This window comes from Erythranthe guttata, chromosome 5 (genome assembly GCF_056151865.1).
Source record: "Erythranthe guttata isolate IM_541 chromosome 5, IM_541, whole genome shotgun sequence".
Classification (NCBI taxonomy): Eukaryota; Viridiplantae; Streptophyta; class Magnoliopsida; order Lamiales; family Phrymaceae; genus Erythranthe; species Erythranthe guttata.
In genome coordinates, this window is record NC_142537.1 from 351544 (window position 1) to 379525 (window position 27982).

At 36.0% G+C, this 27982-nt stretch overlaps 9 protein-coding genes across 11 annotated transcripts; 5 read left to right on the forward strand and 4 right to left on the reverse strand.

Moving 5' to 3' along the window:
* Nucleotides 1-602: 602 nt before the first annotated feature.
* On the reverse strand, nucleotides 603-4445 carry LOC105974749 (ERAD-associated E3 ubiquitin-protein ligase HRD1B). Of its 2 annotated transcripts, none has more exons than XM_012999895.2 (8): nucleotides 4314-4445; nucleotides 3228-3775; nucleotides 2963-3139; nucleotides 2485-2634; nucleotides 2200-2396; nucleotides 1817-1973; nucleotides 1222-1348; nucleotides 603-969 (listed from the first exon to the last, which is right to left on the reverse strand). In XM_012999895.2, the coding sequence occupies exons 2-8, from the start codon at nucleotides 3758-3760 to the stop codon at nucleotides 811-813; spliced, it is 1500 nt and encodes a 499-aa protein (XP_012855349.1). In that variant the 5' UTR covers nucleotides 3761-3775; nucleotides 4314-4445; the 3' UTR covers nucleotides 603-810. The 2 variants fall into 2 exon arrangements, with proteins under 2 accessions (XP_012855349.1, XP_012855350.1); XM_012999896.2 differs by having other exon boundaries at nucleotides 4345-4411.
* Nucleotides 4446-6065: 1620 nt separating this feature from the next.
* On the forward strand, nucleotides 6066-9000 carry LOC105974711 (eukaryotic translation initiation factor 5A). Its single transcript, XM_012999848.2, has 5 exons — nucleotides 6066-6486; nucleotides 7229-7351; nucleotides 7460-7516; nucleotides 7607-7681; nucleotides 8580-9000. The coding sequence occupies exons 1-5, from the start codon at nucleotides 6364-6366 to the stop codon at nucleotides 8679-8681; spliced, it is 480 nt and encodes a 159-aa protein (XP_012855302.1). The 5' UTR covers nucleotides 6066-6363; the 3' UTR covers nucleotides 8682-9000.
* Nucleotides 9001-9983: 983 nt separating this feature from the next.
* On the forward strand, nucleotides 9984-13012 carry LOC105974717 (putative WRKY transcription factor 3). The gene is made up of 4 exons (XM_012999854.2): nucleotides 9984-10492; nucleotides 11201-11694; nucleotides 11797-11961; nucleotides 12519-13012. The coding sequence occupies exons 1-4, from the start codon at nucleotides 10094-10096 to the stop codon at nucleotides 12802-12804; spliced, it is 1344 nt and encodes a 447-aa protein (XP_012855308.1). The 5' UTR covers nucleotides 9984-10093; the 3' UTR covers nucleotides 12805-13012.
* A 434-nt stretch (nucleotides 13013-13446) lies between these two features.
* On the reverse strand, nucleotides 13447-14768 carry LOC105974718 (uncharacterized). Its single transcript, XM_012999855.2, has one exon. The coding sequence runs from the start codon at nucleotides 14594-14596 to the stop codon at nucleotides 13619-13621; it is 978 nt and encodes a 325-aa protein (XP_012855309.2). The 5' UTR covers nucleotides 14597-14768; the 3' UTR covers nucleotides 13447-13618.
* Nucleotides 14769-15343: 575 nt separating this feature from the next.
* LOC105974826 (Prefoldin chaperone subunit family protein) lies at nucleotides 15344-16968 on the reverse strand. Its single transcript, XM_012999988.2, has 7 exons — nucleotides 16830-16968; nucleotides 16603-16692; nucleotides 16259-16288; nucleotides 15982-16083; nucleotides 15770-15877; nucleotides 15649-15703; nucleotides 15344-15508 (listed from the first exon to the last, which is right to left on the reverse strand). The coding sequence occupies exons 2-7, from the start codon at nucleotides 16683-16685 to the stop codon at nucleotides 15443-15445; spliced, it is 444 nt and encodes a 147-aa protein (XP_012855442.2). The 5' UTR covers nucleotides 16686-16692; nucleotides 16830-16968; the 3' UTR covers nucleotides 15344-15442.
* Nucleotides 16969-17090: 122 nt separating this feature from the next.
* On the forward strand, nucleotides 17091-19319 carry LOC105974825 (ribonuclease H2 subunit B). Of its 2 annotated transcripts, none has more exons than XM_012999986.2 (10): nucleotides 17091-17358; nucleotides 17495-17557; nucleotides 17667-17768; nucleotides 17897-17973; nucleotides 18070-18193; nucleotides 18279-18343; nucleotides 18479-18548; nucleotides 18638-18713; nucleotides 18800-18890; nucleotides 18973-19319. In XM_012999986.2, the coding sequence occupies exons 1-10, from the start codon at nucleotides 17310-17312 to the stop codon at nucleotides 19093-19095; spliced, it is 840 nt and encodes a 279-aa protein (XP_012855440.2). In that variant the 5' UTR covers nucleotides 17091-17309; the 3' UTR covers nucleotides 19096-19319. The 2 variants fall into 2 exon arrangements, with proteins under 2 accessions (XP_012855440.2, XP_012855441.2); XM_012999987.2 differs by having other exon boundaries at nucleotides 18976-19319.
* A 420-nt stretch (nucleotides 19320-19739) lies between these two features.
* Nucleotides 19740-22275, forward strand: LOC105974792 (Tetratricopeptide repeat (TPR)-like superfamily protein). Its single transcript, XM_012999945.2, has 2 exons — nucleotides 19740-20630; nucleotides 21237-22275. The coding sequence occupies exons 1-2, from the start codon at nucleotides 20157-20159 to the stop codon at nucleotides 22017-22019; spliced, it is 1257 nt and encodes a 418-aa protein (XP_012855399.1). The 5' UTR covers nucleotides 19740-20156; the 3' UTR covers nucleotides 22020-22275.
* A 741-nt stretch (nucleotides 22276-23016) lies between these two features.
* LOC105974739 (serine/threonine-protein kinase VIK) lies at nucleotides 23017-26256 on the forward strand. The gene is made up of 11 exons (XM_012999885.2): nucleotides 23017-23410; nucleotides 23495-23569; nucleotides 23750-23866; nucleotides 24070-24164; nucleotides 24470-24590; nucleotides 24679-24758; nucleotides 24998-25057; nucleotides 25134-25255; nucleotides 25359-25444; nucleotides 25534-25649; nucleotides 25828-26256. The coding sequence occupies exons 1-11, from the start codon at nucleotides 23090-23092 to the stop codon at nucleotides 25952-25954; spliced, it is 1320 nt and encodes a 439-aa protein (XP_012855339.1). The 5' UTR covers nucleotides 23017-23089; the 3' UTR covers nucleotides 25955-26256.
* Nucleotides 26257-26384: 128 nt separating this feature from the next.
* LOC105974740 (transmembrane emp24 domain-containing protein p24delta9-like) lies at nucleotides 26385-27859 on the reverse strand. Its single transcript, XM_012999886.2, has 4 exons — nucleotides 27359-27859; nucleotides 26943-27152; nucleotides 26762-26838; nucleotides 26385-26671 (listed from the first exon to the last, which is right to left on the reverse strand). The coding sequence occupies exons 1-4, from the start codon at nucleotides 27578-27580 to the stop codon at nucleotides 26527-26529; spliced, it is 654 nt and encodes a 217-aa protein (XP_012855340.2). The 5' UTR covers nucleotides 27581-27859; the 3' UTR covers nucleotides 26385-26526.
* Nucleotides 27860-27982: the final 123 nt, after the last annotated feature.

Here is a 27982-nt window from a genome sequence, read left to right on the forward strand (position 1 = left end):
TCATAGTTGAGGGGGCTATATGTAATTATCCAAACAAGAGGGTTTTTTTTGTAAATTGACCATACCTAGGGGGTGTTTGTAATTTACCCAAAATAAAATGATGTGTGTGTGTGTGTTTTGTTAATTAACTTGGATCGGATTGAAATTGAAGTTATTGAGAGGTAGTCCATATGTCAAAATCAGTAAATTAATGAATAAATCTTAAACCTAGACCGATAAAGTAGGTTTGCTAATAATCAGTTAATAGTATTTAATTATATTTAATTTCTCCATTGTTTTCATGTTATTGTGAACTTGGGAGTGGGCCCTACTATACCTAAAGTCTTTTTCATGGAAAATGAGCGAAGCTTTCATCTTTTTCCTTTTTGCAAAAAAATGATTTTGCAAACTTGACTTTGTGGGCCCCACAGAACTGCTAATTTCTTAAATATATAAATTGATTGGTGTGGATTATTATATCTGTGGTTTCTTTGTCTCAACTATTAACATATTCTTTGGTCATCTTATGCGTTAATTATAGGGTCTTTAATATACTAATTATTAATTAAATGAAAACTGATAATTAACATCAAAACAAAGTAATAAATTGTCCTAAACAGATATAAGATTAAGGAATATTCCTTCATGACTCGGGTTTCAAAAATCTAAGTACAGCCTCAAATTGCGGTCTCCCAATTCTGCAGTACACTGGGGACTGGCTTCACACACACAAGTAGTACATTTGATTTAATTTACATACATCATTTCATCGAATACAGAGTCTTTAAAGTATGATAAATTCCGAGGACGCTCGAATCAAAAACTTCGTATTTAGTCGGTAGCCCCTGGACTGTGAGTCTCACTAGAGTCTATAATAGATGAAGATGGTGAGGGTATTACCGTCTTTCCCTTGTTATCGGGTGTCGTTTCTACATCCATCTTTTTCTCACCGTTTGATGTTTGCAGAAGCTGAAGCTGCCTTTGCAGAAACTGCCCAACGTATTCGGATATAAATTGAATAATGTAAGATATGTCAATATTTATTACGAATAAAAATGGTCGCATGGCCTATATCAAAAACTCGAAACAAGCAAGAAAATAATTAAGGGACTAGTGGTCACTATTATTGGTGCTTGTTGATTATATTTGTTGTGTAACTTCCCGGTTTATTTGAGCCTTTTAGACATCACACGCAAGAAAGGTAAAAGTTCAATCATAAGTTTTTCGAAGGAATTATATTACCTCAATCTGGTGCTGAATTAATTTGACTTGTAAATCCTGCTGAGGTTCCGATACATTGCGAGCCCTCAGTTGCCCATAGTTTCCACCATTGTTTGCCATTCCGGGATGTAAGGTAGACCCGGGTGATCTGCAAGAACACAGATAATTAATGCTGCTTATAGCTAATTGCTATCCCCGTTCTTTGCATCAGATGATTATAAAAACATATGAAAACACCTGCATACACGATGACCATATACAAATATATTCTATAGTTGTTTGTCATCCTCAAGAAGTCCTCGAATCGCATTTTTTTCTAACAGTTATTTAACTAATAGAACAGAATCAGTGAGATGACATCATCCTATAATGCAGAAACACATAAATTTCCAATTATATGTAAGTGCTATATTCCCAAAATAAAATTGTTACGAACTATAAAGGACCATACAATCCCAAATTGTAGGATACAGGAAACTCTGAAATCCCGTGACTAAGTAAACATGTAAGTTTCCATATATCTTGCAGTTTCCAGAATGTAACAACATTGTAAAACAAGAAAGCCCACGAAAGACGCCTGGAAATGTAAGTATAGATAGTGGAAGAGAGTACATACCCAGAGGGAGTACTTGGAGAAGGATAAACAAAAGATTTCTCATATATGGCGGCAGCGGCTGCAGCAGCTTGGAGTCTAATCTGATGCTGACTGATATTATTATTTGAAGCACTATTGTCAGCGGAGCTTGGCGAAGATGTACTAGGAGCGGTAGTTCCTGTGTCAAACCAACAATATTATTACAATTATTCGTTTGACAATGGGTTCCTTAATATGAATCAAAACCAATAAATAAAGTTCACGATGATATTATATATTCCAGATTAGCAAACTTGATGGAACTTAAAATTGCACACCGAGAAATACCGAAAATGGACTCTATTTTTGTATCAGGCCCTAAACGCCAACAGAAGATCAATCACGCAAAGTAGAGAAAATCGTACCTTGCTGAGGACCATCAGCCCTTAATCCAGTAGTTGATGTCCCATTTTCAGGTGGTACAACAAGCGCTCTGCATGTAGGACATGTATTTTGTCTTTCTAACCACGATCTGAGGCAGTGGACATGAAAAAGATGCCCACAAATAAGTTTCTTTGCCGTAGTCATCTCCTCTCGGCATATAATGCACGTTACATCGCTTCTGCATGGTTTTACGACAATTAAAAAAATGTCAATTAGAGTTATCAATAGAAGCCACTACTTATTTCCATTGAGCAAAAGTTACTTACGTATCGAGCTCTTCGGGAGTAGCATCTGGGAAACGATCATTCATGTTTGAAGTGATCTTGCGATAACGTATGTAATCGGCAATACGGATTTTAAAGTTCCTGAACGTCTCATAGAGCTCACGGATCAAGTGAAGAGGCACACCATAGTTCCTGGGGAGAGAAAAGAGCAAATAATATAATGTCACACAAGAACCTTTTGAAGTGATACTGGAACGAGAACAAGTGAATACGGTATGATCATCAGCAAAATTATTGAAGTAGACTGGGGAATCAGACTATGAATGGGCGACGCATTTACTTAAATACTTATTAGCCAAGCATATACTATATTATAGTGATGTATTGGAGCAGAGAACAATTAACACGATCTGTCGCGACTCAACAGCGATATTAACATTTTATACATGGTAATATTGACCTTCAAATTTATATACCCCAAATCCCAATCCATGCAGGAGAATTTTGAAAGATTGCTTACACAAAAATGACGAGGAAGAAACACATATACATAGTCAAGTGGAGTAAGTCACGGATAAGCTCCAAATAAAAGGTATAGACAGCTTTTCTTTCCCATTGACCTTCCATTAGCATGTCGCTAACGTAGAATATGTACTTCACAAATGTTGCTATAGTTGTTGTGGCCAATATCATGTATCTGAAATGACAAAGAAGTTACCAGAATAAGCACTTCGGGAAAAATATTCCAGTAATAAAATAGATGATTGGAAGTCGGAGAAACTTACTCGAATGAAAAGAAGAGTGAAACGGAAGCAGTTCTGGTGTCTAGCAAATACTTGATTGATTTGTACATAAAGCTAACGTCAATAAGGAGAAGGAATCCCATGAAAGATACAATGCGGAAGTGCGACAGCTTAGTAACAGTTGGGGTTGTTTCGATGTACTCAACCCTCTTTTGCGCCATCCAGTGCAAAGCCTTGATCAGAAGTAAAGCAGTGACCATTGCAATAAATGTAACTGAAAAATCTTGTCTGAAAATAGTGACCGCAAACAGTATCTCCATAATCTCCCGCCACGACTGCTCGTTCAGCCTTTCTACTTCTGCTTCCCGAAGCGAGCCGAGGAAGATTTTCTTGGTCAGTTGCCACAAAATGCACATGAGAACCAGTCCCATGTTTAAAAGAAGCACCAAACTGATCTTTGAAGTCGACAAGTAAACCATTGCAGGATAAAACTGGCCTCTACTACTGAAGGCATGATAAGTAACAGCCAACGTAGCTATGAAGCTAAGCCCCGCGTAAGTTTGCAGCTTCAGCATTTCAGTTTCAGTTACCTGTTGATCGCATCCAATTAATTAATTTCAGACAGATATGCGATAGCAACAAGATCTCACTAAAATGAAGGAAATATTAGTCTATGAATATAGATACCACAAGCCGCATTTCCACTAAAATAAATGAACGAGTCAAACAAATAATCGAACTCCAAAAGAATCCGAATATTAGATGAACTCATCAATTTACCAATTTTCTGGATTATTTGGAATTTCAGAATCAAGATATTCATTCGAATTTATATACAATACATAAGAAAAAAACTGAAAACTAGGGCTACGAACTTTGGGCAGAAAAAAGGATCGAGAAAAAAATAACCGCCCAATGAAAATTTCGACATACAATTCCTGATTCTGACAAAAACAAGAGGAAATGAACCTAAAAAAATTGAGGATGTTTGCATAATATGGATCTCGTGCAAAATGAATGAAGCTGTATACAGAATAAGACGAAGAAGACGTAGAAGATGAAAAGAAGCACAGTTAATCAGAAGAAATTAGAAAATCGAGCAGAAGAGAACGGAAAAAATTGAAATACCAGTACGCCGGAGAAGGTAGAGGAGCCTTACAGGAGTCGCCGCACGGCCGAGGAGAAGTGGGGTTGTCTGTGCGGGGTTATTTCGGGAATAAACAAAACAAAGGTAGTCATGATAACTTAGCTTTATTCCACTTTGCCCCTTAACAAATAGCGTTTTGCCACTTTGCACTTTGACAAATAACATTTTGGCACTTTGCTCCCCTAAACAATCTTAATAACAATTTATACCCATAAAATACAATAAATCATTCATAGTGCCCCCTGTATTAAATTTTAAAATTGTGGAGAATATAATATACGAACTAAAATCAATTTCAGTGTATAATATAAGGACCAAAATATAATTAGCCTTTATTTGTTTATGATTTTGATTTATTAAGTGGATGATTGAGTTCGTAAACCACAATAGAGTAACTATATGTGACAAGCTTGATCTAACGACCGTTGACAAAAGGACCTAAACCTGATTCTATTGACACAGGTTCACTCGTTCCAACTGCTAGACCATTCCTTAATTAGAGTTAAGTTGATTGTGGTTTTAGTTTGTACGAATTATAAAATTTAATTAGTTTGATCAATTTAATTTTGTGAGTATGTAATTTATGTATGTATATAAAGGTTGTTAGTAAGTTAAATTACGCGTATAACTAGTTATAAGAATGTATTAAACAATTGTACAATAGAATTATGATAAATTAGTAATTTTGCTTAAATAATATATTTGCATTGTCCCGCCTCAAGGAAAGCGTTCTTAAATATTTGACTAAATTAATAGAGTTTTATTCTAACTATATCAATTTATAGAGGTTTTAACTGTACTTTAATCTAGATTAGTGTAAAAAAAAAATGGAGTATGGAATTTTAAGGGAAAATAAATATATGGTTGTCCTTATTGCTTAATATTATCTATTTTGTAAATATTTTTACATATTTGTTTTTTTTTTATAAATAAATAAATGTTGCTATTAATATCTTTAGTATAAATTACGGACACCCACTCCGAGCTAAGGTCAAATTACGAAAAAATTATTCTTATTTAGGTAAATATAACCATCCCTCAAATATGAATCTTCTCACACGTCCACCGTTGCCAGGGGCAGACCCAGGGGGGATTGGGTAGGGGGCTAGAAATTTTTTTGGAGTAAAATGATACAAAATTTAAATTTTGGGGAGCTAAAGTGTATAAATTAATAGATAAATAACACTAAATATTAAAAAGAACAATAAAAAAGAGCTAAACAAATTCCTGCACGGGCCCCCCAAGGCATACCTTGGGTCCGCCACTGACCATTGCGGTGTCAAATTCAGTGGAATCTTCTAGATTATATGGAATATTGTATAGTTTTTACTCGTTTTACCTCATTTGAGCTCCACATTTTAAAACAAGATGTTCATAAATGCGTGTTCCTTGACTTGTCAACTACGGTGATCTAGAAGATTATGTTGAATTTGACACTATAAGCATGAACTTGTAAGAAAATTAATAGTTGAAGGGGATGGTTATAATTACTAAAACACGAGGGGTTTCTCGTAATTTGACCTCGGGGGTGGTGACCATAATTATCCATATATATATATATATATATTTTTTTTTTTTTTTTTTGAGTAAATTATCCATATATTTACGTGAGTAATTATGCCCTTAACACCGTTACACGGACGCGGACGTTATCACAATTCACACGGCCCTACAGAACATGACGAATTGACCAGATAAGCACAAAAGAAAAATAAAAAATAAAAAAATAAAATAAGAAAAGCCCCTCTACACTGCGTCGTTTTGAAGCAAAAAATCCGAAGGAATCGTATCCGTCAACCGCTTCAGGAAGACAATCGGACGGCCCAAAACCAATCATCCCACCCCCCTTCACAAAAACCCTAAAATCTCCCTCATCTGAACACACACGCACACACACAATCCGTATATAAACAGAAATTCACTTCAAACGCCCCCAATTCATCCTCGCTTATCTGCGTTGAGCTCTCCCATTTTCTCTCTCTCTCTCTCTAGGGTTTTGCTGGTTTTATCTATCTAGTTCGGCCGCCGAGGATGTCTGACGAGGAGCATCAGTTCGAGTCGAAGGCCGACGCCGGTGCTTCCAAAACCTACCCGCAGCAGGCCGGAACTATTCGTAAGGGTGGTTACATTGTCATCAAGGCCCGCCCCTGCAAGGTTTGATTCGTTCTCTCTCCTTTTTGTACGTTTTTTTGTCGCATTTTATTTTTATAGATTTGAATTCACACCTGGTGGTTTTAGGTATACTATGAGATCTGAGTAAATAAGCTGATATCTTCAGTTGCTAGACGCAGTTAATTTTGTTGATCAGTTTTTCTAATTCAGAAATGAATTCCTTTATCTTCCGTAATTATTCAATTGTTTACAGGTTTTGTATACGTATAGTCGATCGAGTTGATTGGCTTTTTTAGCTTGATTTCATCTTTCCTTGTATTTTTTCTCTGTGTAGATATATGATCTGGTGTAGCATGTATCTGAATGTTTTTATTGACAAAAAATATCAACAATTGGCATCCTGTATTACTGTTTTGTTAGCTTAGATTGTAATATCGATATTTGCACATAATCGATTTCTCTGTTGTTAGTGGGTTATTTTGGTAGATATGGATGCACAATTTAATCCATGGGCCCGGGAGAGGTTTTGTAGAATCTTCTGGTGAAAAATGTTGTATAATTCTCTCAAGTAGGACTCATTTGCTCGAAACCATATATGAAAAGGCCTTCTGTATATAAATTGATGTTGATGAAAAGTTGATAACGAAGAAAATGAGAAAATCATAGTTCTTTATAAATGCGGGTTTAATTTAACTTTATGAATAGATTTGCTGGCAATTATTCTTTAGAATCACGTCTCTACATCATGTCTATGTGATACTAAATATGCCTATGTTTGTTACAGGTTGTTGAAGTTTCGACCTCCAAAACTGGAAAGCACGGTCATGCCAAATGTCATTTTGTTGCCATTGACATCTTTACCTCAAAGAAGCTTGAAGATATTGTCCCCTCTTCCCACAATTGTGATGTACGTACTATTCTCCCTCTTCGTCTCCCTGCATTGTTGTTTACTATGTAGATTCAATGTTATTTATTGTATAGAGTTGTGATTAAAGAAATTTTAATTGGATTGCAGGTTCCGCATGTCAACCGTACTGACTACCAGCTCATTGACATATCCGAGGATGGATTTGTATGTTCCCTTTTGTTTTAAATCTCTATCATTGTTGCATTTTTTATAGCGTGGTCATGGTTAATAAATTACGGGGATAATTTTTTTTAGGTGAGCTTGTTGACTGACAATGGCAACACTAAAGATGACCTCAGGCTTCCAACTGATGATGCTCTTCTTACTCAGGTAGAGATTCGTTGCACGCTTTTTAATTTGCAAGATTTTGGATTTATTCCTTTCATGATTATATTAAGGGCTAAATACAAAAACACCCCTGTACTATGGACTTTGTATCATTTACCCCCCTGTACTACACATAAATACAAAAACCCCCTCTGCTAATATATTTTTTTCCAAAATCTGACGAAAATACCCCTGCTAAACCTATAAATATAAGGGTTTGTTTGAGCCATTTTCCACTATATTTTTTAACATTTTCGGTCAATTTTACTTGGGACATTTTATTTTTTTTTTTAATTTTTTCCTTTAAAACATTTAATTGCTTAGATTTTTTTTTTTTAAATTTTCTGAATAAAAATCTTTTATTTTTGTCATTTTGAATTTCTTCTTTTTTTTCTTAAATGTCTTCCGGTAGTTCAAATTGTCAACAATAATAGGATTGTAAAGATGTTTGTAATCTTAGGAGGTTTGAACTACCGGAAGACATTTAAGAAAAAAAATGAAGAAACTCCAAATGACAAAAATAAAAGGTTTTATTAGAAAATAAAAAAAATGTAAGCAATTAGATGTTTTGGAGAAAAAAGTATAAATATCAAAATTTTCAACATAAAATTGACTGAAAATGGTAAAATATATAGTGGAAAATGGCTCAAACTATATATATATATATATATATATATATATATATATATATATATATATATATATATATATATATATATGCTTGAGTAGGGGTATTTTCGTCATATTCTGGAAAAAATGCAATGCGAGGGGGATTTTTGTATTTATGTGTAGTACGGGGGGTAAATGATACAAAGTTCATAGCACAGGGGTGTTTTTGTATTTAACCCTTATATTAATTTCGGCATTCGTATTAATATCTTGTTTTTCGCTACACACGCAGATCAAGGATGGCTTTGGTGAAGGAAAGGACCTTGTTGTGAGTGTTATGTCTGCCATGGGAGAGGAGCAGATCTGTGCCCTAAAGGATATTGGCCCGAAATAGATTGTTTTGTCGGTGAGATATTTCGTGGTGGTTTATTTAAACTTTAAATGAGATAGACATGATATTTACAGATTACTAAAGGTTTATGGGAGGATTTTGAGCCATCTTATTTCGGCATTTGTTATCGCTGAATATTGATGGTTCTTGTCCTCGACTCACCTTTATTAGGATGATGTGGATTTCAATTATGTTCTGTTTCTTTTTTCTCGATTGTGCTTTTTACTTCAAACTTTTCTCGTGGGAGGTTTGGATATCGACTTTTGAATTCAAGTGTTGGGTTAGATTTGATTTCCCCCATCAACTATAGTTGCTTCTTTAATACTTGCGATTTACAATTTTATCGATATATTGACTGGAAAGTTGATCATAACGTGGTTGCGTTTTCCTGCACATGCACAGATGTTTCTTGGAACTCTTGTTGATGAGTTGCCCCATCATGTGTAGTATTTAAATTGCATTAGATCGTACCATTTTGCTTACCTACCGATTTAGTACTCATGAAAATCAAACTTAGCAATTGGTAGTTGACATTAATTGTCGTCCTTTTTTCTAACTATAACAATTAATTTATCGTCTTGTGTTTGGCCAACAATGCCAATATCTGTACATTTGACTTCTACAACATGATTTAAATTTGGACAAAAGACAATTTATAGCTGACCCCCCCACCCCATTACCAAAAATAAATACAAACTCTAAAATCTGGTGCATCATTTTTGCCGCACTGAGCATTTAAAACATGTCAACTAGCAAGTCGTCACATCAACTCTTCAAACTCAGTAAAAATTGTCTTATATTATGTAGTATAGTAAATTAATAATACATAATTAAGATAAATTAAATGAAAAATCTGTATAAGGAATCTTAAAACAAGCTTATTAGCTAGTGCCCATTGCGCTCAGTAGTGGCCAAATGGAAATGTATTTCACGTGCTTTAGGAGGTCAATACCGTCATTGGTCGAGTTACTGGGGGTACAATTGTCAATGCATACTGTATAAAATGGACAATTAGCAATTATTAATTATTATATGTTTTGGTCAAATCTACCCATATCTGTTTTCTAATCCAGGTAATAATGAACTAACCACTAGCTAAGTATTCTTGTCCCTACTTCATTGAAACCATCGTTCACTATAATGCAATACATTACTCCAATATTAATTGATGTCACTCTCTTTTGTGTAATTAATGGTTAATAATAAAATTAGTGAACAAGTTGAATTTCTATAAAAAAAAAATTGGATAATAATGTTGAAATCAATTAAATATTAATTGTGGTATTTGTGAAAATACATCAGATTTCTGTGCGCCGAAAAATAGAAAAAAGACGAAGAGAAGCGACGACTTTTCATAAATCAGAAAAGCTCTAATAAAACCCAAAATCGAAAGTCAAATAGTGACGCTGAATCCAATGGCTGATAACAAGCCTCCTCCGCCACCGCCGACGATCACTCTGCCGCCGAGGACTTCGATTGATAATTTCTTCACGGCCGGCCCGGGGGCGAGTCCGGGCCCCATGAGTTTGGTTTCCAGTTTTTTCGCCGAAAATGAGCCGGAGAACGATTGCCGCTCCTTCTCTCAGCTCCTCGCCGGCGCCATGTCTTCCCCCTCAGCTGCGCCGAACGGTAGGCATGATTTTACTGCGCCGGCGGAGAGTGGGGGAGAAGGTGGTGGGAGTGGGGAGTTTAGGTTTCAGCAGAATAGGCCGGCCGGGTTAGCGGTGTCGCAGCCGCCGGAAATGTTTACGATTCCGCCGGGTCTGAGTCCTGCGTGCTTGCTCGATTCGCCCGGGTTCTTCTCTTCGTTGCAGGTAGTTAATGATGTTTGATCTCGTTGATTTGATTCGTTACTTTTCAATTGATGTGAATCTATGTTTTCATGATTGATTGTTATATATGGTTTTGCAATGCCTATTAATCAATTTGTAGGTTTGTTCATAGGGTTTTGCAAAAAAAAAAATAAAGCATATAGATAGAAATTCGAATTTCAGTTATGTTTGGAAAGAGATCTATTGTAGAGTGTATTCGAGAAAGTTTATTTATGATGATACGATTGCGACATACGTATGTATAACGGACATGCTGCAATGTCAAACTGCCTCATTTCCAACTGTGACACTTGTATGCTACTCTTATTTGGGGATTTGGATTTAATTGTTTTGAAATAGCCAGCATATGTAGATGGCGTTAGAGTCATATTATTATTTCAACTTGAGAACGATACCAAAAACGGGATTCAGTAGGTTATATGAGGAAAGCTAGACTGTCCGAGCTTGCATTTGAGTAAATGAGACAAAAAAGAGATTTGCAATATGGATGTTTAGTCGAATCTAGTTTTATCATTCTATTGTCTTCTTTGATGTGTGTTTAACCTATTTAAGTTTAAACGAGATATTGCTCGATTTTGTGGATATGAATGCTTAGAGTGCACGTTCTTGAAAACATCACAATTCATCGACACATAAATTGACACCTATTTGAGATTTTACTTATTCGCTCTTTATTTTTGCTTGCAATAGGGCTCGTTTGGAATGTCGCATCAACAAATCCTAACACAAATTACTTCTCATGCTCAAGCTCAAGTCCAGAGGCAAATGCAACCTTTGCCATATCCAAACATGAAAGAGTCCTCTGATATTTCTAATCCCGATCAGAAATCTCAACCTCATAACTTGGCTGTGGATAAACCTAGCGAAGATGGGTACAATTGGAGAAAGTATGGGCAGAAGCAAGTGAAGGGCAGTGAATTTCCAAGAAGCTATTATAAATGCACTCATTCGAATTGTCCGGTCAAGAAGAAAGTCGAACGATCTCTCAAAGGTCAAATAACCGAAATCATATACAAAGGCCAACACAACCATCCCCTGCCCAATAAGCGTACAAAAGATAACGGAAATTCAAACAGTGTAAAAGAGCAAGTTACGCATGAACATGTGTCTGAATATTCAAGTGACAGTGAGGAAGTGGGCAATGCTGAAACTAGAAACGAGGATGAGCCCGAATCTAAAAGAAGGTGATCTTTGTTTTTTAATATTATTATTGTGATGCAATAACAAATGATTTTTCGGGATTTTTTTTTTCTAGTGATTTATTACTAATGATGAAATATTACCAGGAATATTGAGGTTGTTCAGAGTTCACAGCAAGGAGGGCCGTCCCGTTCCGCAGTTACCGAGCCTAGAATAATTGTTCAGACAACTAGTGAAGTTGACCTTCTAGATGATGGGTACAGGTGGCGAAAGTACGGTCAGAAGATTGTCAAAGGGAACCCTTACCCAAGGTGATGATGCCTTTTTAATTTCGTATCATTATCAAGATTTTGATAATTCATTTAGTTTCTTATATGAGCGGAAATTTTCGGGTTCAGAATTTTCTGATTTTGGAACAATATTTTTCATTCCGAATCCAAAAATTCCGATTCTGATTTTTCCCTTTTTGTTTGGATTCGAATTGGAATATATATGGAATTCCGATTTCCGATCCAATTTCAATTTCCAAAAATTCTGATTTTCTTTTTTTCCTGGAAAATTGTGCACTTATAGTATTAATAATATAGGTGACTGATAATTGGAACTTTCCGAATTCCGCCGACTCCGATAAAAAAAATTCCCATTTTGGAACGAGTTTTTAATTCCAATTTCCGGAATCTGAATTCCAGAGTTTTCGTTTCTTTTTTTGGAATTAGTTTTTCACTTTCGGAAAAATCGGAATTTATCTGAAGTGCTAATTCCGATCTAATCCGTCGATTTCCACTCCTAGTTTTTTAGCTTAATTTTGAAAAAAAACACTAGAGTGTTATTTCCTTTTTATTTATTTACTAGTTTGATGTGTTTGCAGAAGCTACTACAAATGCACGATGAGTGGGTGCACTGTAAGAAAACACGTTGAAAGGGCAGCAAGTGATGCGAAAGCTGTAATAACAACGTACGAGGGAAAGCATAACCATGATGTACCTGCTGCCAAAACGAGCAGCCATAGTACAGCCAATGCTTCTTCACAATTGAGACATCAAAATAATCCCGTAATTAACAGACCAACGGTAAATAGAGGAACGGAGTTTCAGAACAGAGAGCAACAACAGCCTGTGGCCCTTCTCAGATTCAAAGAAGAACAGATTTCGTAGCATTTACTGTATAACGAGTTCCACTTTACAGTCGAACATATAAAAAGATATGCAGAAAACAGGTTATATACGAATGGATTGTGATGGCAAAATATATAAAACCGTTGGTTAAATTTTTTTGTTAATTTAAGTGGTTGTAACTTGTATTTTTTTCTTAAAATTATTTTATATTGGTAAGTAATATTGTATTGCGAGATGCATATGAAAATTGGAGATGGATCTATGGAGTTTAGACATGTCATATGAAAGAATTGAAGATGGATTATTTTTACTTGCGATTTTGAGGTTGCACGGCTCACATTTGTGCTAACTAAATGAAGTTGCGCGGCTCACATTTGTGTTAAGGTAATGTAAAATTTGTCGACGAACGAAAGTAGCAATAATGAAAACATACACTAATCAAATCTTTTGTCAATAGTAACTCTTATATATCGACAGCTTATAAATATTTTCTACATGGGATGAAGTAACGAAGTTTGTGATCAAATGAAATGATTAAGCTATTTTCCTACGAAGAATGCTCGGCATCCCCCATTCTGCTGTCGATCAAGGCTATAAACTTCTCAAAACAAAATAAATAAATTCATCGATATTAAGTTAATCGAGACATCCCACATGATAAGAAACACAAATGAACCAAGATCACCAAACAAATCATTCAGAAACACGTCGAATTGATTTCGTTTCAAGTACATATTTATAAGTTACATTAGTTCACATGTCTTTGACAACTTCACTTTTATACAAAATACACTTCATAACAACAATAAAAACAACAATTAAAAACATGATTAAGCTTTGCTAACCTCATAAGCTAGACAACATAAACAACATGAGGAACTTTCCCATCGTCGAACGGCAATCGAATATACTCGCTTGCAAACTCCTCGGCTATCTCAAACGCCAGCTCACCTCGCAAAGCTTTGCAGTACATATACAACACAGCATTCGCAGCAACGTTGTACAGCATCAAAATCGTCATGAATCCCGTGTACACCACCGTCTGGAAAACGAAAGCCGAGCTAACCCAACCCTGGTTAAATTCACTCGAATCGGGCATCAAATCCGCGCACAAATTACCCAAAAACCCGATGAACAATCCGAACAAGATAATCATTGAAAAGGCGACGCCTTTCATCCCTTTCAGCAAATAGGAGCTCCTTCTCAGGGCAGATAAACCCCAATTCGATTCCACAACAACAATCACAGTCGACAAATACCATTCCACGTGCAGGTAAATCAGCAAACAGATAACTAAAGCTGCAATCAGGATAACGAAGGTGGTGAAGTACGTGTTGCCGTATTCAATTCGAAACCCTAATAGTGCGAATCCGTTGTACACTAACGCAGTGAAACCCCCAAATACGAAGACCAGCAGCGCCTCGATTAGCTGGGTGATAATTAGGGTTCCGGCGAGGGGGAAGAAGGAGAATAGGACGGACTTGATTGAGGAAGTGAATTTAACGGGGCGGCCGTAGAAGCCGTGGAAGGTGCTGTGGGTGATGGATGCGGCGGCGCAGAGGGAGAAGAGGAAGACGAAGAGACCGTAGAGAATGGGGAGGAGGGGGAGATCGGGTGCGTGAATCGGCGGCGGGGTGGTGTTGAAGAAAAGAGAGTCGTGGAAGTGAGAGAGAGTTGTGGAGGAGTGAGAGAGAAAAGGGTAGACGATGAGAGAGAAGGAGAGAGGGAGGAGGAAGAGAACTGATAGTGCTAGAAAATGGCGCGAGTGGGCGTTTATGATGCGCTTGGTTTCGGAGAGTACGCCGCAGAGGTTTAGGTTGTTGGTTGCCATGGTTGCTTTGAGAAGATGAAGTTTCTGTGTGTTTTTTTGTGTGTGAGAGAGAGAGGAGAGAGAGAGAGAAGAGAGAGAGTGTTTCGAGAAGACGATACAAAAAAACAGAGAGGTATGGCTGATTTTCTGTTCAATTAAATACACGCGCTTTCTTCTCACTTTCCTAGGTTCCAACTTGAGGGGCCAAAACCCCCAACCTTTAGTATTAGTTTATTACTTTTGGATTATTTTTTGTGTAAATTACAACCACTCTGAGGTGTGGTTAAATTACGAAAACCCCATCGTGTTTGGGTAATTACAACCATTCTTCAACTATAAATCTTTTTACACATCGATCCTTGCAGTTTCAAATTTAGTAAAATCTTCGAGATTATATAGAATATTATCAATTTTGTTCCTGTTTTATCCCATACGAACTCCACATTTTGAAGTAAGATGATCATAATATGTGTTTTTTGGCTTGTATGTATCAGATTATGGTGCATTAGAAACTGTATTTTTATACAAAACGAGTACAAACTAGAGCACATGCCACAAAATCTAGATGATTGTGTTGAATTTAACACGATAAGAGTGAAGGCGTAAGAAAAAAAATATAGTTGAGAGGTAGATGTAATTATCCAAACAAGAGGGATTTTTTCATCAATTGACCATACCTCAGGGGTGGTTGTAATTTACCCTTATTTTAATTTTTTTTTTATCGAAAGTGAAAAACTAACTCCAATTTTGTACCCAAAAAAAAAAAGATAATCGAAATTTCAGAAATTGGAATTGAAAAACATATTTTAAAATCGGGAATTCTCGAACGAAAAAACTATTAGAGCTATTTTAATGCAAGTGTTTTTTCTAATAATATTTCGGTTCCATCTCCGAAACCGGTAGCTGGAGCAGCTCTCTTATTCCTTCACACACCTGCATTACCAAAAACGAATTCGTCATCAACAAATGCGCACACAATCATGTGCGTTTCGATTTAATTCTCGACGTTTCTTTTCAACTGATGATGGATTCAAATGTGATAGAAATACGAAATATTGTGAAAGTAGCATTACCATCTTAATCTGAGCTTTAATCGATGCAATTAAGCGAGTATACTCCTCAATTTGGCTGCACAGAAAAATATATTAAAGATTTTATACAATCGAAACAAATAAGCTTGAAATCGTAGAATACCTGGATAACTTTTCTTCTCTTGCAGCTATAAAGTTAAGTGCTTCAGACCAAGTAAACTCCACGTGAAATCCAAGTCCAACATCTACGAATATATGCCGAGTATCTGGTCTGGAAATACACGAGAAAAAATTGACCGTATCTGTAAGAAGTCAAACAATCTTGGTTTCCAAATGTAAACGACTATATAACTAACACCATATCTGAATGCTTACACATCAGCTTGCATATAGATTTCGGAACCAAGGTTCACCATGGTCCTCATACTGGTTACACTGTTCTTCTCCAAATTCTCGATGTTTCTTCTCAGATCAGAGCTACAACGATTCAAGTTAAGAGAAAGCAAAAAACCAAAAAAAGAATATTGGGAAAAATGTCGTGCATACAAATTATACACCGTTTGGGCTAATAATGCTGATATACTCGATTAATCTAAGAATATGTTGGATGCCCGATTAATGTGTGATAAATTGAAGAAATACAAAAGGATACAAAACTTTTTGCTGCTCAAAAACCTTGTCCCTGCAAAATAACCGGAGACAAAATTAAATCTTCGAACATTCTTTAGGGACAAATTTCATTAAAAAATGCAATCTTTGCTTTTTGCAGCAGCAACAAAACTTGGGGTTCCTTCAATTCATACATAACATTGAAACACTAACATTAAATTCATTGAAGAAAATTAAAGCAGAAGCTAGGTAATGATCTGAAATTCGAGTTGTAATAAACAAATGCAAATGCAAAAGATTCACGCAACTAGGGTTTGGTTGTGTCGTGTGTGTTTGTGTGTGTAATGGTCGTGGGGGGGGGGGGGGGGGGGGGGGGGGGGGGGGTACCTCTGAGCAATAGCATGTACGAGATCAGGTTTCAAGCGGCGGTCGACGAATTCCTCGTACTTTCTAACTTTGTCTTGTTCCATTTCAGTCCTAAAACATGATCGAACTGAGTTTATCAAACTAGAACCACAATTAATGGAGGTTTGGTTCAATTATTAATTCGTCTGATTATAAAGTTAAGTTAACCCTTATCCCTCTTAAAATTGTAACGGAATAATAACTCTCACCGTCAAATTTAAGCCGGAAAAAACTCCGTCAGCGTCTCCGCCGCCGGTCCCGCTGGAAACTAGACTCTGAGGTGTTGAAAGAAAGCTTCAAATTGGGGCTCGGAATGAATGACTGGAGAGTTTGTATACCTTTTTATTTATTTAATAATTATTATAATAATAAATAATGAACGGGTCTGTTAACGGATCGGTTCGGATTCGGATCCAATTACCGACCCGAATTCTGAAGGAAAAGCGGGAAGCCCAAAAAATCTGAAAATTAGGGTTTTGGATTTTAAACCATCTCTACATTAGGTTGCGCCATAATTACAGTTCATTTTCTCGCGCAATTCTTCAAATTCGTTTCAAATTTTCTTAGTTTTAAGCTGTAATTAACATATCATTTCAGTTAAGGAACAATTATTTTGGGGGAAAAGAAGAATCTTTCAGTAATTGAACTGAGAAATTTGCTCGTATTCTTCCATTGAAAAAGCTCCGAAAATGGCTTGGTGGGAAGGCGCCAAAGAAACCCGCGTTCTCATAGCACAAGGTAAATCTTATTATTACCCCGCAGGAATTTTCTCTTATGTTGCATACACAAAATCGGATTTTCCCCTTTTCACCCAATCGTGCTTCATAATTTATTCAATTTCGTGTTTGATTTAGTTTAAATCGTGTTTGTGCAGATCCTTGTACTGGTGGGAATCATCATGCTGGTCAATTTTTATCACTCCAGCATCCCAAAACAGGTATAACAAAAAATCCCGAAGAAATCGGAGTAATGTTCGAAAAATTTACTTTAGTAATCCAAATTGAAAATTCAACAACTTTTGAGATGCGTTTTGTTTCGTTTACCAGGGAATACGACAAGCTACCTCTATAGCAATGGAGTTCTTCTAGAACTTCAATGGTTTAAGCAGTGTTTCGGGTCCTGGTTCCTTGGCGATTATGTTTGTGAAGGTAAAAACAATCGACAAACTTAACCGTAAAACGGCAATATATAGTATATACATCTATTTAAGACGCTCGTTGCAGATATTGATTTGGTGAAGTTCTTACACAAGTCTTTATTGGTTTGCCCTTTTTAGATGGTCGTTTATATACCGCCACTCCAATCGATCCTGTTTTCATTCTGTTGCCAGTCTTTGATGAAGCTCGAATGAAGGTTTGCCGTATTTTTCTCTGTACGAGCCTTGTTTATATTTGGAAATATAGTAACTAGATACGGGTCTCGTTTTTTTTTTGTTTGTAATGCATGCAGAAAGGAAGCGAACCAGGGAAGTTTAGACAGCTGGATGAGATCATTTACGTTGATGGATATCCCGGGTATCAAACGCTGTCACAAATTTCAGACAAGACTATGGAAGTTGTTTGCGATATTACAGGTAATCACACTAGCTATTTTCTTATCGAGGGTATGTTAAAACCCGATGTATTTCGGTGCATAACAATTTGTTTCTCTTTGAATAGAAATCGGGTCGACCAAGTTTTTCAGGCTCAATGACGAGAAGGTACTGAAATGGTTGTGCTATAAGGTTAGTTTTGATCTCGTTTTTTTACCATTTCGTTTATCTGCTTAGTGAAGCTGTAGTTGTTTAGTAATTAGAGACCAAATAAAATAACGAAATTTATTCTCGGTTTGATGTTTTAATTTATGATTTTTTTTGTAGGTAAACCAATTGAAGCGTATACTACCGACATTGGATAACAACTTTGCTGCTCAGGACGAAAAAAATCAATGTATGGTGTCGTTGAAATAAAAAAAAGAAAAAGAAAAATCACCCTTTTTTTTGTTTTGAATATTTTGTTAAATCTCGTTTGTGGCACAGTATTCGATGCAGTATCAATAATTCGAGAGTACTTGAAGGATGAGCCTTGGGTGAATCTCTTGTGCAACAAATTAAAGTACTGTAATAATTTTTCAGCAAATTAACATATCAGTTATTACATCCTCTGTTCTTGTAAGTAATTTTTTATGCTCTTATTTGCAGATTAAACTTGCAAGACTGGACTAATGCACATGAAATCGAAAAACTTGCACCTTCCACAGGAAATGGTCCCGCGTCGTTTAATCCCGTTCAGGTATATAATCGAAAAACTTACATTTCTGTCTTTTTTTTTCGATTCTGTTGCTCGTTTTAAGTTTAAGTGATGTTTCGGTCAGGAGAATAATGCGATGAACAAGAAAGTTGCTCCAACGACACGGCAAGCTAAGAAGGTCAAAATGGAGAAAGATTCACATAATATAAAGGATATGTTCAGCAGGGCTACTAGAAAGAGAGGGTAAAAAGGTCTTTTTTGTCATGAATTTATAATCTTGTCTTTTTTGCTGTTAATTGTATCATCCAAGTGAAAATTCAGTTAAAATTTATCATATGCAAAATTCTATGATATATACATATAAATATATATTGGTATTGATGCATATTTGATCTATTCTCTCCATGTGGGACTTGTATACTGTCGGTAATCGGGGTGAAAATTGGAACGAAATTTTCAAATTTCTGAAAACCCGCCCCATATATATACCCCATATATATAGTATTCTTTTTTTTTTAGTTTCATGTTTTTATTTAAGCTCCAAAAAAATGAAAATACATAATTATTTCACCAATTTTCATTACAAATTTATGCTTTAAGCCCGAGCTGGGCCTAATTAAATCTGAATCTTATGACCTGACCTGGGCTTTTAGATTTTGGAGAGAGAGTAGTCCAAGCAAGCCCAATACCAAAGATAAATTAACAAAATATATGTTATTAATAGATTATTTGCAAGTAAATTATTAAACTAAAAAGTACTTTCTTATAAATAATCGATAATTATTTATCAACAAACTGTGATAAATTACAGTTCAATATTTTCTCTTCGACTATTTCAAAATTCCTATACAAAAAACACTATTTCAAATTGAAAATTTGTTCCATTGTTGCTTCACGGATTAATTAATTAATTTAATTAAACCAAGTAATAAAATAATAAGTTCAAGAAAATAAATAAATAAACTCGGGGTAAAATGACGTCAGCGTGAAAATACAATTATCTGCAGTCTGATAATCGTCTTGCTTCGTTATTTTCCAGCTCTCGCCCCTTTACCCCCATTTCTGGTGAAAATTCTTCGACGTTTTTTTCTCGTATGGTAATAAAATCGTATGGCTTATCTGTAATTCGTTGCTTGCAAGTGTTCCCGCCTTCTTGCTGCTTTATTTAATTCGCATTTTTTTCTTCGTAATTCAGTATATTATTTCCTCAATTTTGACTCTGCATTTAGAGTTCTGCTTCATATTTTGTGTTAATTCTATCAATGCAATCTGTTTAGTGGTTACTTTTTCGATTTTTTCCCATCAATTATGGCTTCAATTTCCCCCAATTTCTCATCTGTAACCAGCCCTATCTGCACACACGCCCAAAAAAGTTTAATTGCATTTCACAACCCATTTTGGAGAAACCCCTTCTTCCGTAAATACCCAAATTTTAGGTTTAGCAGCAAATCCAATCGTTGCAAAATGTTGGTTTTTAGTTGCTTAAATGAGGGTGTGGGTAGTGGTGCAAATGCTGTAATAGATGCAGAAAACCGGAAATCGAATCGGGTTAGGACAGTTTTCGATTTGTCTGAGGAACAGAAACAAGCTATATCTCAGCTTCCGTCGAAGATGACAAATCGGTGTAAGCTTTTGATGAAAGAAATAATTTGCTTTTCGCCTGAAAATGGGAGTGTGCCTCTTATGTTGGCTGCTTGGGTGAAGAGCACGAATCCTCGAAGAACTGATTGGCTTTCGGTTTTCAAAGAATTGGAGGCTTTGAATCATCCTTTGTATTTCGAGGTTCGTTATTTCATTTTGATTTATAGAATATTGATTATGATTAAGATAGTGATTTATTGCACAATTAGTGTTTATAATTCTTGGTTTCTTCTCTTTTAGTTATGAGTTGGGGTGGAAATTGGAACTGAAATTCCAAATTCCGTTGATTGCGATCTGAAAATTTCCTATTTTGGAACAATAATTTTCATTCCGAATTCCGAATTTTTTTTTTTGGAACAAAAATTCCGAATTCTGCTGATTGTAATCCGATTTTTTTTTTCGATTTTGGAACAATGTTTATATTTTTGAATTCCAAAAGTTCCAATTTCTGATTTTTTTTTGGAACATAATCGGAATACATATTCGATTCTGATTTTCCATTCCGATATTTTTTTCCGAAAATTCTGATTTTTCGAAAGTTACACTTATAATATCAATATTATTATGTATTTTGTACTTTACGTGACAATTTTTTTTTCGAATTTCCAAATCCCGCCGATTTTCTGATCCGAAAAATTTCAACTTTGAAACAAGTTTGTTCCATTCCAATTTCCAAAATGCCGATTTCCGATTTGAAGTTTAATAAAAACAAAACGAACTTTCTTATTTTTCATTATAAATTATCAGGTGGCCGAACACGCATTTGCAGAAGAATCATTCGAAGCCAATATCCGCGACTATACAAACATAATCCACGGTTACGCAAAACAGAACAGGTTGCAAGAAGCAGAGCAAACCCTCACAGCCATGAAAAACAGAGGATTACTCTGCGATCAAGTAATTCTCACCGCACTAATCCACATGTACAGCAAATCGGGCAACCTCAAACAGGCCCAATATTCGTTCGAAGAGATGAAGATGCTCGGTGTACAGCTGGACAGAAGATCCTACGGCTCGATAATCATGGCCCACATAAGAGCCGAAAAATTATCCTCTGCTGAAACTTTACTCCAAGAAATGGAAGCTCAAGAAATCTACGCAGGCAGAGAAGTTTACAAGGCACTACTAAGAGCTTATTCGATGAAGGGAGATTTCAGTGGGGCCCAGAGAATCTTTGATGCAATACAGGTGGCGGGCATTACGCCGGATGCTAGGGTTTGCGGGCTTTTGATAAATGCTTATGTGGTTTCGGGCCGGGCCCAAGAAGCTTGTGTGGCGTTTGGTAATATGAGGAGATCGGGAATTGAGGTGAATGATAAGTGCGTGGCGTTGGTTTTGGCTGCGTTTGAAATGGAGGATAAATTGAAGGACGCTTTGGATTTGTTGATTGAGTTGGAAGGGGAAGGGATTATGGTTGGTAAAGAAGGTTCCGATTTGCTTGTGAAATGGTTTCAAAAGTTGGGTGTTGTCGAAGAAGTGGCGATTGTTTTGAGGGAGCTCGGTTTAAAGATGGCACAACCTGTTCTTTAGTTTCTTCTTCTTCGGTTTTTTTTTTTCTTTCATGTGGTGCATTCGGTGAAGTTCGTCGGGGATTTGGTACTATTTGATTGTATGTGTGTGTGTGTTTTCATACACATTCATATGTGAGTGATTATGCGTAAATCTATGGTGAGATGTTACTCGATGTAATTCATTCGGTGTAATTTTTGGGAGATGTTGATATCATAGATGAAATTGGATCATTGTAGAATGAAATTCGAAGTTACTGCCGCTGTCAGTACTAAAACCGTTGAGCCAGACACTAATAATTATCTTTCATTTAATTCAGAGTGATCAATGACAAAATAAAAGTGATTAATCTGTGATAGACCGACTCATGATTAATCGGTGCGGCGGTAATTAATCGGTGATAAATCAGAAATAAATCGGTTTTTAAAATTTAATATAATATATTTGCAGATATTATTTATAAATACTCAAGACATAGATAAGAAATATTTAAATATAGTTATATCTCCATCATGTATATATTCTAATAACATAATAAAAGTTTAATAATAATAAGATCATAATACATAAATATCCTTATAAAATCTAAATAAAAAGGGATTTTTTTTTGAATTTACATACATTCTTGGCATACATCATTAGTTCTTTAACAATAATAATTAACATAAACAAAATAAAGTATAAACTCATTTTTTTAAATTAAAATCCCAACTTTTATTTTGATTTATATATAAAAAAAATAAAAAATAAAAAACCGATTTTTGACCGATTTTTTGCCGATTTTTACCACCGAAGTTTGACCCGCCTTAAAGGTTTGACCGCTTCGAACCGCCTCAAACAGCCTCACAGGCAAAAAACCGATTTTTCAAACCTTTACACTAAAATCGTAATGGTTTTGGACCGCCCCCGCCTCGGCGACAGATTAATCGGCCGTCTCGGCCGATTTTTAGAACACTACTCTAAACTAGCAAATAATTAGGAATAAATATATTTGAAATTACTAAAATACCCTTGTAACAAAATAAACTACCTAAAAGAAGAAAATCACCATTTTACCAAATCGGATCCGGATACCGATCGAATTCCATTGAATGAGCGGAAGCGAGGGGAGCTCGGGGCATTCCGGCGGCGGAGACGCGCACCCTCCGCCCCCGTTGGCGGCGACCGAGAGAGAAAAGAAGAAGGAGAAGGCGCGTGTGAGCCGGACTTCCTTAATCCTGTGGCACGCGCATCAAAACGACACCGTCGCGGTGAGAAAGCTCCTGGAGGAGGACCCTACGCTGGTCAACGCTAGAGACTACGACGATCGGACCTCGCTCCACGTTGCCGCAATCCACGGCTGGATCGACGTCGCCAGGTGTCTTCTCGAGTACGAAGCCGATGTCAACGCTCAAGATCGCTGGAAAAACACTGTAAATTCTAATCATCTAATTACACTTTGGATTTCTGATTCGATTGCTGCTCGCTCTTGTATCTGAACTTTGTATTGTGAACAGCCTTTAGCTGATGCAGAAGGAGCAAAAAGATCTGCCATGATTGAATTATTAAAAAAGGCCGGTGGATTATCTTATGTAAGTGCCCATTCTTTTCAATTGCATTGTTCCTCCATTTTTGGAGTTCATTAATTTGCTTGATGGGGTTTAATTGAGGGATATAATTATTTTCTATTAACCATTTCCTTTTCCTTCCGCTTATGTTAAACTCATTCTGTAATTTCTTCGTTTGAATAAGTGTTATTGGGCATATCGCAGGGCCAAAACGGAAGTCATTTTGAACCAAAACCTGTGCCACCCCCTCTGCCAAATAAGTGTGACTGGGAGATTGACCCTAATGAGCTGGACTTCTCGAACTCGACACTCGTAGGGAAGGTCCGTATCTATCCTCAAATTATTATTGATAAAATTCTGCCTAATCAATGAAGATATTATAGACTAGTCGATAGTCACTTATTAGTTTCTTGGAGAAAATAATGTTTGCATTGACTTATTTAATGATTTTGTAAAAGACAATTGTGTTACCATGCATGAAATTTCCTTGGCTCATTCTTGCTGACGACAGTTGGTATTTATAGGGGTCTTTTGGGGAGATTGTAAAAGCTGGTTGGAGGGGAACACCAGTAGCTGTCAAGCGCATTCTTCCAAGCCTTTCAGATGACAGATTAGTAATGTATGATTTTTTACTGTGTTCTCGCAATTTCTAATTTTTTTTTTCCATGTTCATCACGTGCTATCATGCAAAATGCAACTTGTATTGCATGCCTGATTGTGGATTGCACTAAAACCTGTAAGATCTTGGACTGGTATAAAAGTCGCTTTTTGGCGTTCCGTAATGTCTATGTTAAACTCGGTTTTAATCTTCGGATATGAGTGAAAGGGCCGAATAAATTTATCATTGTATCTATTAGCTATTTACTTCTGCCTTTTCACTCATATCTTAAGGTAAATTTACCTTATCTCTTGCTCGTAATTCAGTCAGGACTTTAGGCACGAGGTCAATTTGCTAGTGAAGCTTCGCCATCCAAATATTGTCCAATTTCTAGGAGCTGTTACTGAAAAGAAGCCCTTGATGTTAATTACAGAATATTTGAGAGGGGTGAGTGAACTGTTTTACATTTATCTGGATGTATTAATTTGACTACACAATGTCCTAACTTTTGATTTTCCTTTAAATTCTGTTACAGGGTGATCTGCATCAACATCTAAAAGGAAAAGGAGCGTTGAATCCATCTACTGCGGTCAATTTTGCAATGGATATAGCCAGGTAATTGATTTTCTTTTTCTCGATAAGATAATTTTACATTTCAAGAGTAAAACGCTCAATATACTTGGTCCATCGGGCATTACTCTAATAGTTTATCAGCCTTATGTCAAGCAATACTATACTGAGATGCTTATAACAGAATTAGGATTGATTATGTATAATTGCAAATTACGTTGTTTTATTCAGCATTATGTAACGCGTCCTATGCTAGTCTGATTGTTGTAATCTTGTTTGGACAGAGGCATGGCTTATCTTCACAGTGAGCCAAATGTTATAGTACACAGAGATCTTAAACCAAGGTAATAATGTCTACACTATGTGTTGATTGTTCGCTCGATAAACCAACTCTCCTTCCTAAATTCGGTAATTTTTCAGGAATGTTCTACTTGTCAACACAAGTGCCGACCATTTAAAAGTAGGGGATTTTGGGTTAAGCAAGCTCATCAGGGTACAGCATTCTCATGACGTGTACAAGATGACTGGCGAGACTGGAAGCTGTGAGTAACTGTTGTAAGAAACTAAGAACAGTCTGTTGTCCAGCTGTGGCAGTACATAATTATTAATACTTTGCTATCTTTTGTTTTTTTAATGTGTCAATAGATCGTTACATGGCCCCTGAAGTATTCAAGCACCGGAAGTACGACAAGAAGGTCGATGTTTTTTCTTTTGCAATGATATTGTACGAGGTAAATTTTATTTTTTTTGCAAAAACCACCTATATTAAACTGAAATTTTTGGATGAAGCATAAGTTAAAGTGACTGTTAACTGTTGCAGATGCTTGAAGGTGAGGCTCCATTGTCAAATTATGAAGCGTATGAAGCAGCCAGATATGTGTCCGAAGGACATAGGCCAATATTTAGGGCAAAAAGTTTTACTCCCGAATTGAAGGAGTAAGTACCTATGGAATCCTTTTTACCATGTCATATAGAAATAGAGAATTGAGATGGTTCAAATTCGTAATTTTCTTTTTCTGCAAAAACCTTAAACAGCATTTTAGCCACGCGTTCAATATAGCAATTACGAGAGTCAACATAAGTAAGCATTTGTTGAACTTAAAAAAATGTGCAGGTTAACTGCGCAGTGCTGGTCGGCAAAAATGAACGACAGACCTTCTTTCTTGGAGATTCTGAAGACACTTGAAAAAATCAAGGAAAGTTTACCGTCTGATCATCACTGGCACATCTTTACATCCTAGGTTAATCGGACCGATTCCTCTGTGCAATCCCAGTTTCAATTCTCGGAAAGCGATTGATTATGCAGTTAAAAATTCCATTTGTTAGACGAAATAGTCTAAACGTGTTGTGAGTGGCAGTGTTGCATTGATTTTTTATTTATTTTTCCTTGTAATATTATGCAGCGCAAGCTTTGCAAACCTCGGCTAATCTTGCACAGGCTATTGTTACCATGGCTTTGTAAACCTGTATCTAGAATTTTCACATTTGGTTTTCTTGTTTTTTGTATGATAACTAGGTGTGAAGATATGTTTGTTGAACTGCACATTCGTTTTACTCGTTATTCGTCGCTAGCTATTACATTATGTTTGCAGCATATTCCCGTACAAACCGTTTGTATAGAATAATTTCAACTAAAGATTATAAATCCATAAAAACAAACAAAATCAAAACTTCTTGTCGAATCTAAATCATTCGACCCCAAGTTATCGTTTAAATCGTTTCTCGGTAGTTGTATTAAATCAAGATTCAAGACTGTAGTTCCCGAGGTTGAACATTGTTTGTTCATCATTAGTGAAAATTAAAAACTATAAAATTAAATAAGCTTCTTCTTTTGAAAGAATGATTTCAAATGCCAAAACTGCAGCCCAGCCACAGACATGGATATGAATAGAGACAGAAAACTCAGTAATGTCATTTTCGAGTTTGTCGACTTATTCAGGTTCTGCATTTCATGCTCCCTGCGTCAACAAATACAGAACAATTCCAAATTATCCAAATTAATTTGTGTGATCATTCAATTACAACCAAAAAAAACAAAAAACGCTTACCTTGAGCGTAGATAAAATATCTCCTCGTGAATGGATTGGACCGCGTCTACCATCTTCTTCAATTCGATTTCCATTAGCTGGTAGTTACAAGAACAACAAAGATCAATATTTGTAACAAAAATAAAAAAACATGAATGTTATGTGGTGCAATGAGGGAGAAAAGGAATGAATAATCACATACATGAACAGAATCTTTCTTGGCAACATTGGACCAATCCTTGGCTGCCACGCCGGACTTCCAGACAAAGTCAACGGTCATGGTAGTAGAAGGTTTGGTAGCAGTAGCAAAAAAGCAGGCCATGTAATCACCTGCTTCCACTGCTTGAAATCCAAAATGCCCCTCTTTCACATTGTCTGCAGAGTGATAGTTATTACCATATGCTGACGTCACCTGTTTAAGTTTTAACCCCAAAAAAATAAAAAAAAAACAATTCATCATTGCAAAAGATCCAAACTTTCCAGCACAAAATTAAACCCTTTTGCCCGAATAAAAATATACAGCACACAAACTAATTTGACCCGGAATAGAATATCAAATCACACAATCAAATAAAAATAATAAATATATAAATATTAAATCATGGAAAAGAATAATACCCGGACAGTGACTTGGTGCGAATCGGGTAAAGGGTGTCCTTCGTTATGATTAACGATTTTGTAATTACCGACTGTCATTGAATTGGTGTTGATATCCTCCGATATGCATTTGGTGTGACCCGATTCCAGATCGAAACGGATAGATTCGACCCGTTTCCATAACATCATAATTGAAACGACAACCACCAAAATAAAACTCCGTCTTTGTAATTGGGTATTCATAGCAACAATCCGAATAGGAGAAATTCTTTTTGTGATTGAGAATCCAGAATTGAGAATTGAAATCGAAAAACCCAATTTTGTGATTTTGACCTGTGTCCTGTTATGTTTTTTTCCTTTTATTAATTGGGGTATTATTGTTGTCAAAAATATTTTTACATCCAATAAGGTTATTACACGTGTAATACTAAAAAAGTTAGCCTAATCAAAATTGTCTTGCCATTATTTATTTATTGATTTCCTTCCTAGTTAATTGGTTTTGGATTTTGAATAGTGTAGATTGATTTGGTTATTGACTTATTAATTTTTTTTTATATCTCAAAAAAAAAAAAACAAAAAAAAAATTTATCGCTGGTATGATGATGCGGGCGTGATGTCAGCAGCCGGGTTCTCTTACGTCAACAT

What these genes read in the sequence shown, in the direction of transcription:
- LOC105974749 (XM_012999895.2), bottom strand. Translation starts at nt 3,760, where the DNA reads ATGCTGAAGCTGCAAACTTACGCGGGGCTTAGCTTCATAGCTACGTTG. An exon ending in TCACTCTTCTTTTCATTCGA is followed by an intron (nt 3,140 to 3,227) that starts GTAAGTTTCTCC and finishes TTGTCATTTCAG; the next exon opens with ATACATGATATTGGCCACAA. An exon ending in GGCTGATGGTCCTCAGCAAG is followed by an intron (nt 1,974 to 2,199) that starts GTACGATTTTCT and finishes GGTTTGACACAG; the next exon opens with GAACTACCGCTCCTAGTACA.
- LOC105974711 (XM_012999848.2), top strand. Translation starts at nt 6,364, where the DNA reads ATGTCTGACGAGGAGCATCAGTTCGAGTCGAAGGCCGACGCCGGTGCT. An exon ending in TCAAGGCCCGCCCCTGCAAG is followed by an intron (nt 6,487 to 7,228) that starts GTTTGATTCGTT and finishes TGTTTGTTACAG; the next exon opens with GTTGTTGAAGTTTCGACCTC. An exon ending in CCTCTTCCCACAATTGTGAT is followed by an intron (nt 7,352 to 7,459) that starts GTACGTACTATT and finishes ATTGGATTGCAG; the next exon opens with GTTCCGCATGTCAACCGTAC.
- LOC105974717 (XM_012999854.2), top strand. Translation starts at nt 10,094, where the DNA reads ATGGCTGATAACAAGCCTCCTCCGCCACCGCCGACGATCACTCTGCCG. An exon ending in GAGCCCGAATCTAAAAGAAG is followed by an intron (nt 11,695 to 11,796) that starts GTGATCTTTGTT and finishes AAATATTACCAG; the next exon opens with GAATATTGAGGTTGTTCAGA. An exon ending in AAAGGGAACCCTTACCCAAG is followed by an intron (nt 11,962 to 12,518) that starts GTGATGATGCCT and finishes ATGTGTTTGCAG; the next exon opens with AAGCTACTACAAATGCACGA.
- LOC105974718 (XM_012999855.2), bottom strand. Translation starts at nt 14,596, where the DNA reads ATGGCAACCAACAACCTAAACCTCTGCGGCGTACTCTCCGAAACCAAG.
- LOC105974826 (XM_012999988.2), bottom strand. Translation starts at nt 16,685, where the DNA reads ATGGAACAAGACAAAGTTAGAAAGTACGAGGAATTCGTCGACCGCCGC. An exon ending in AGAGAAGAAAAGTTATCCAG is followed by an intron (nt 15,704 to 15,769) that starts GTATTCTACGAT and finishes TTTTCTGTGCAG; the next exon opens with CCAAATTGAGGAGTATACTC. An exon ending in TTAAAGCTCAGATTAAGATG is followed by an intron (nt 15,509 to 15,648) that starts GTAATGCTACTT and finishes TTGGTAATGCAG; the next exon opens with GTGTGTGAAGGAATAAGAGA.
- LOC105974825 (XM_012999986.2), top strand. Translation starts at nt 17,310, where the DNA reads ATGGCTTGGTGGGAAGGCGCCAAAGAAACCCGCGTTCTCATAGCACAA. An exon ending in ACTCCAGCATCCCAAAACAG is followed by an intron (nt 17,558 to 17,666) that starts GTATAACAAAAA and finishes TTCGTTTACCAG; the next exon opens with GGAATACGACAAGCTACCTC. An exon ending in AGTTGTTTGCGATATTACAG is followed by an intron (nt 18,194 to 18,278) that starts GTAATCACACTA and finishes CTCTTTGAATAG; the next exon opens with AAATCGGGTCGACCAAGTTT.
- LOC105974792 (XM_012999945.2), top strand. Translation starts at nt 20,157, where the DNA reads ATGGCTTCAATTTCCCCCAATTTCTCATCTGTAACCAGCCCTATCTGC. An exon ending in ATCATCCTTTGTATTTCGAG is followed by an intron (nt 20,631 to 21,236) that starts GTTCGTTATTTC and finishes ATAAATTATCAG; the next exon opens with GTGGCCGAACACGCATTTGC.
- LOC105974739 (XM_012999885.2), top strand. Translation starts at nt 23,090, where the DNA reads ATGAGCGGAAGCGAGGGGAGCTCGGGGCATTCCGGCGGCGGAGACGCG. An exon ending in TTGCAATGATATTGTACGAG is followed by an intron (nt 25,445 to 25,533) that starts GTAAATTTTATT and finishes TAACTGTTGCAG; the next exon opens with ATGCTTGAAGGTGAGGCTCC. An exon ending in TTTACTCCCGAATTGAAGGA is followed by an intron (nt 25,650 to 25,827) that starts GTAAGTACCTAT and finishes AAAAATGTGCAG; the next exon opens with GTTAACTGCGCAGTGCTGGT.
- LOC105974740 (XM_012999886.2), bottom strand. Translation starts at nt 27,580, where the DNA reads ATGAATACCCAATTACAAAGACGGAGTTTTATTTTGGTGGTTGTCGTT. An exon ending in CGCACCAAGTCACTGTCCGG is followed by an intron (nt 27,153 to 27,358) that starts GTATTATTCTTT and finishes AAACTTAAACAG; the next exon opens with GTGACGTCAGCATATGGTAA. An exon ending in CCAAGAAAGATTCTGTTCAT is followed by an intron (nt 26,839 to 26,942) that starts GTATGTGATTAT and finishes TGTAACTACCAG; the next exon opens with CTAATGGAAATCGAATTGAA.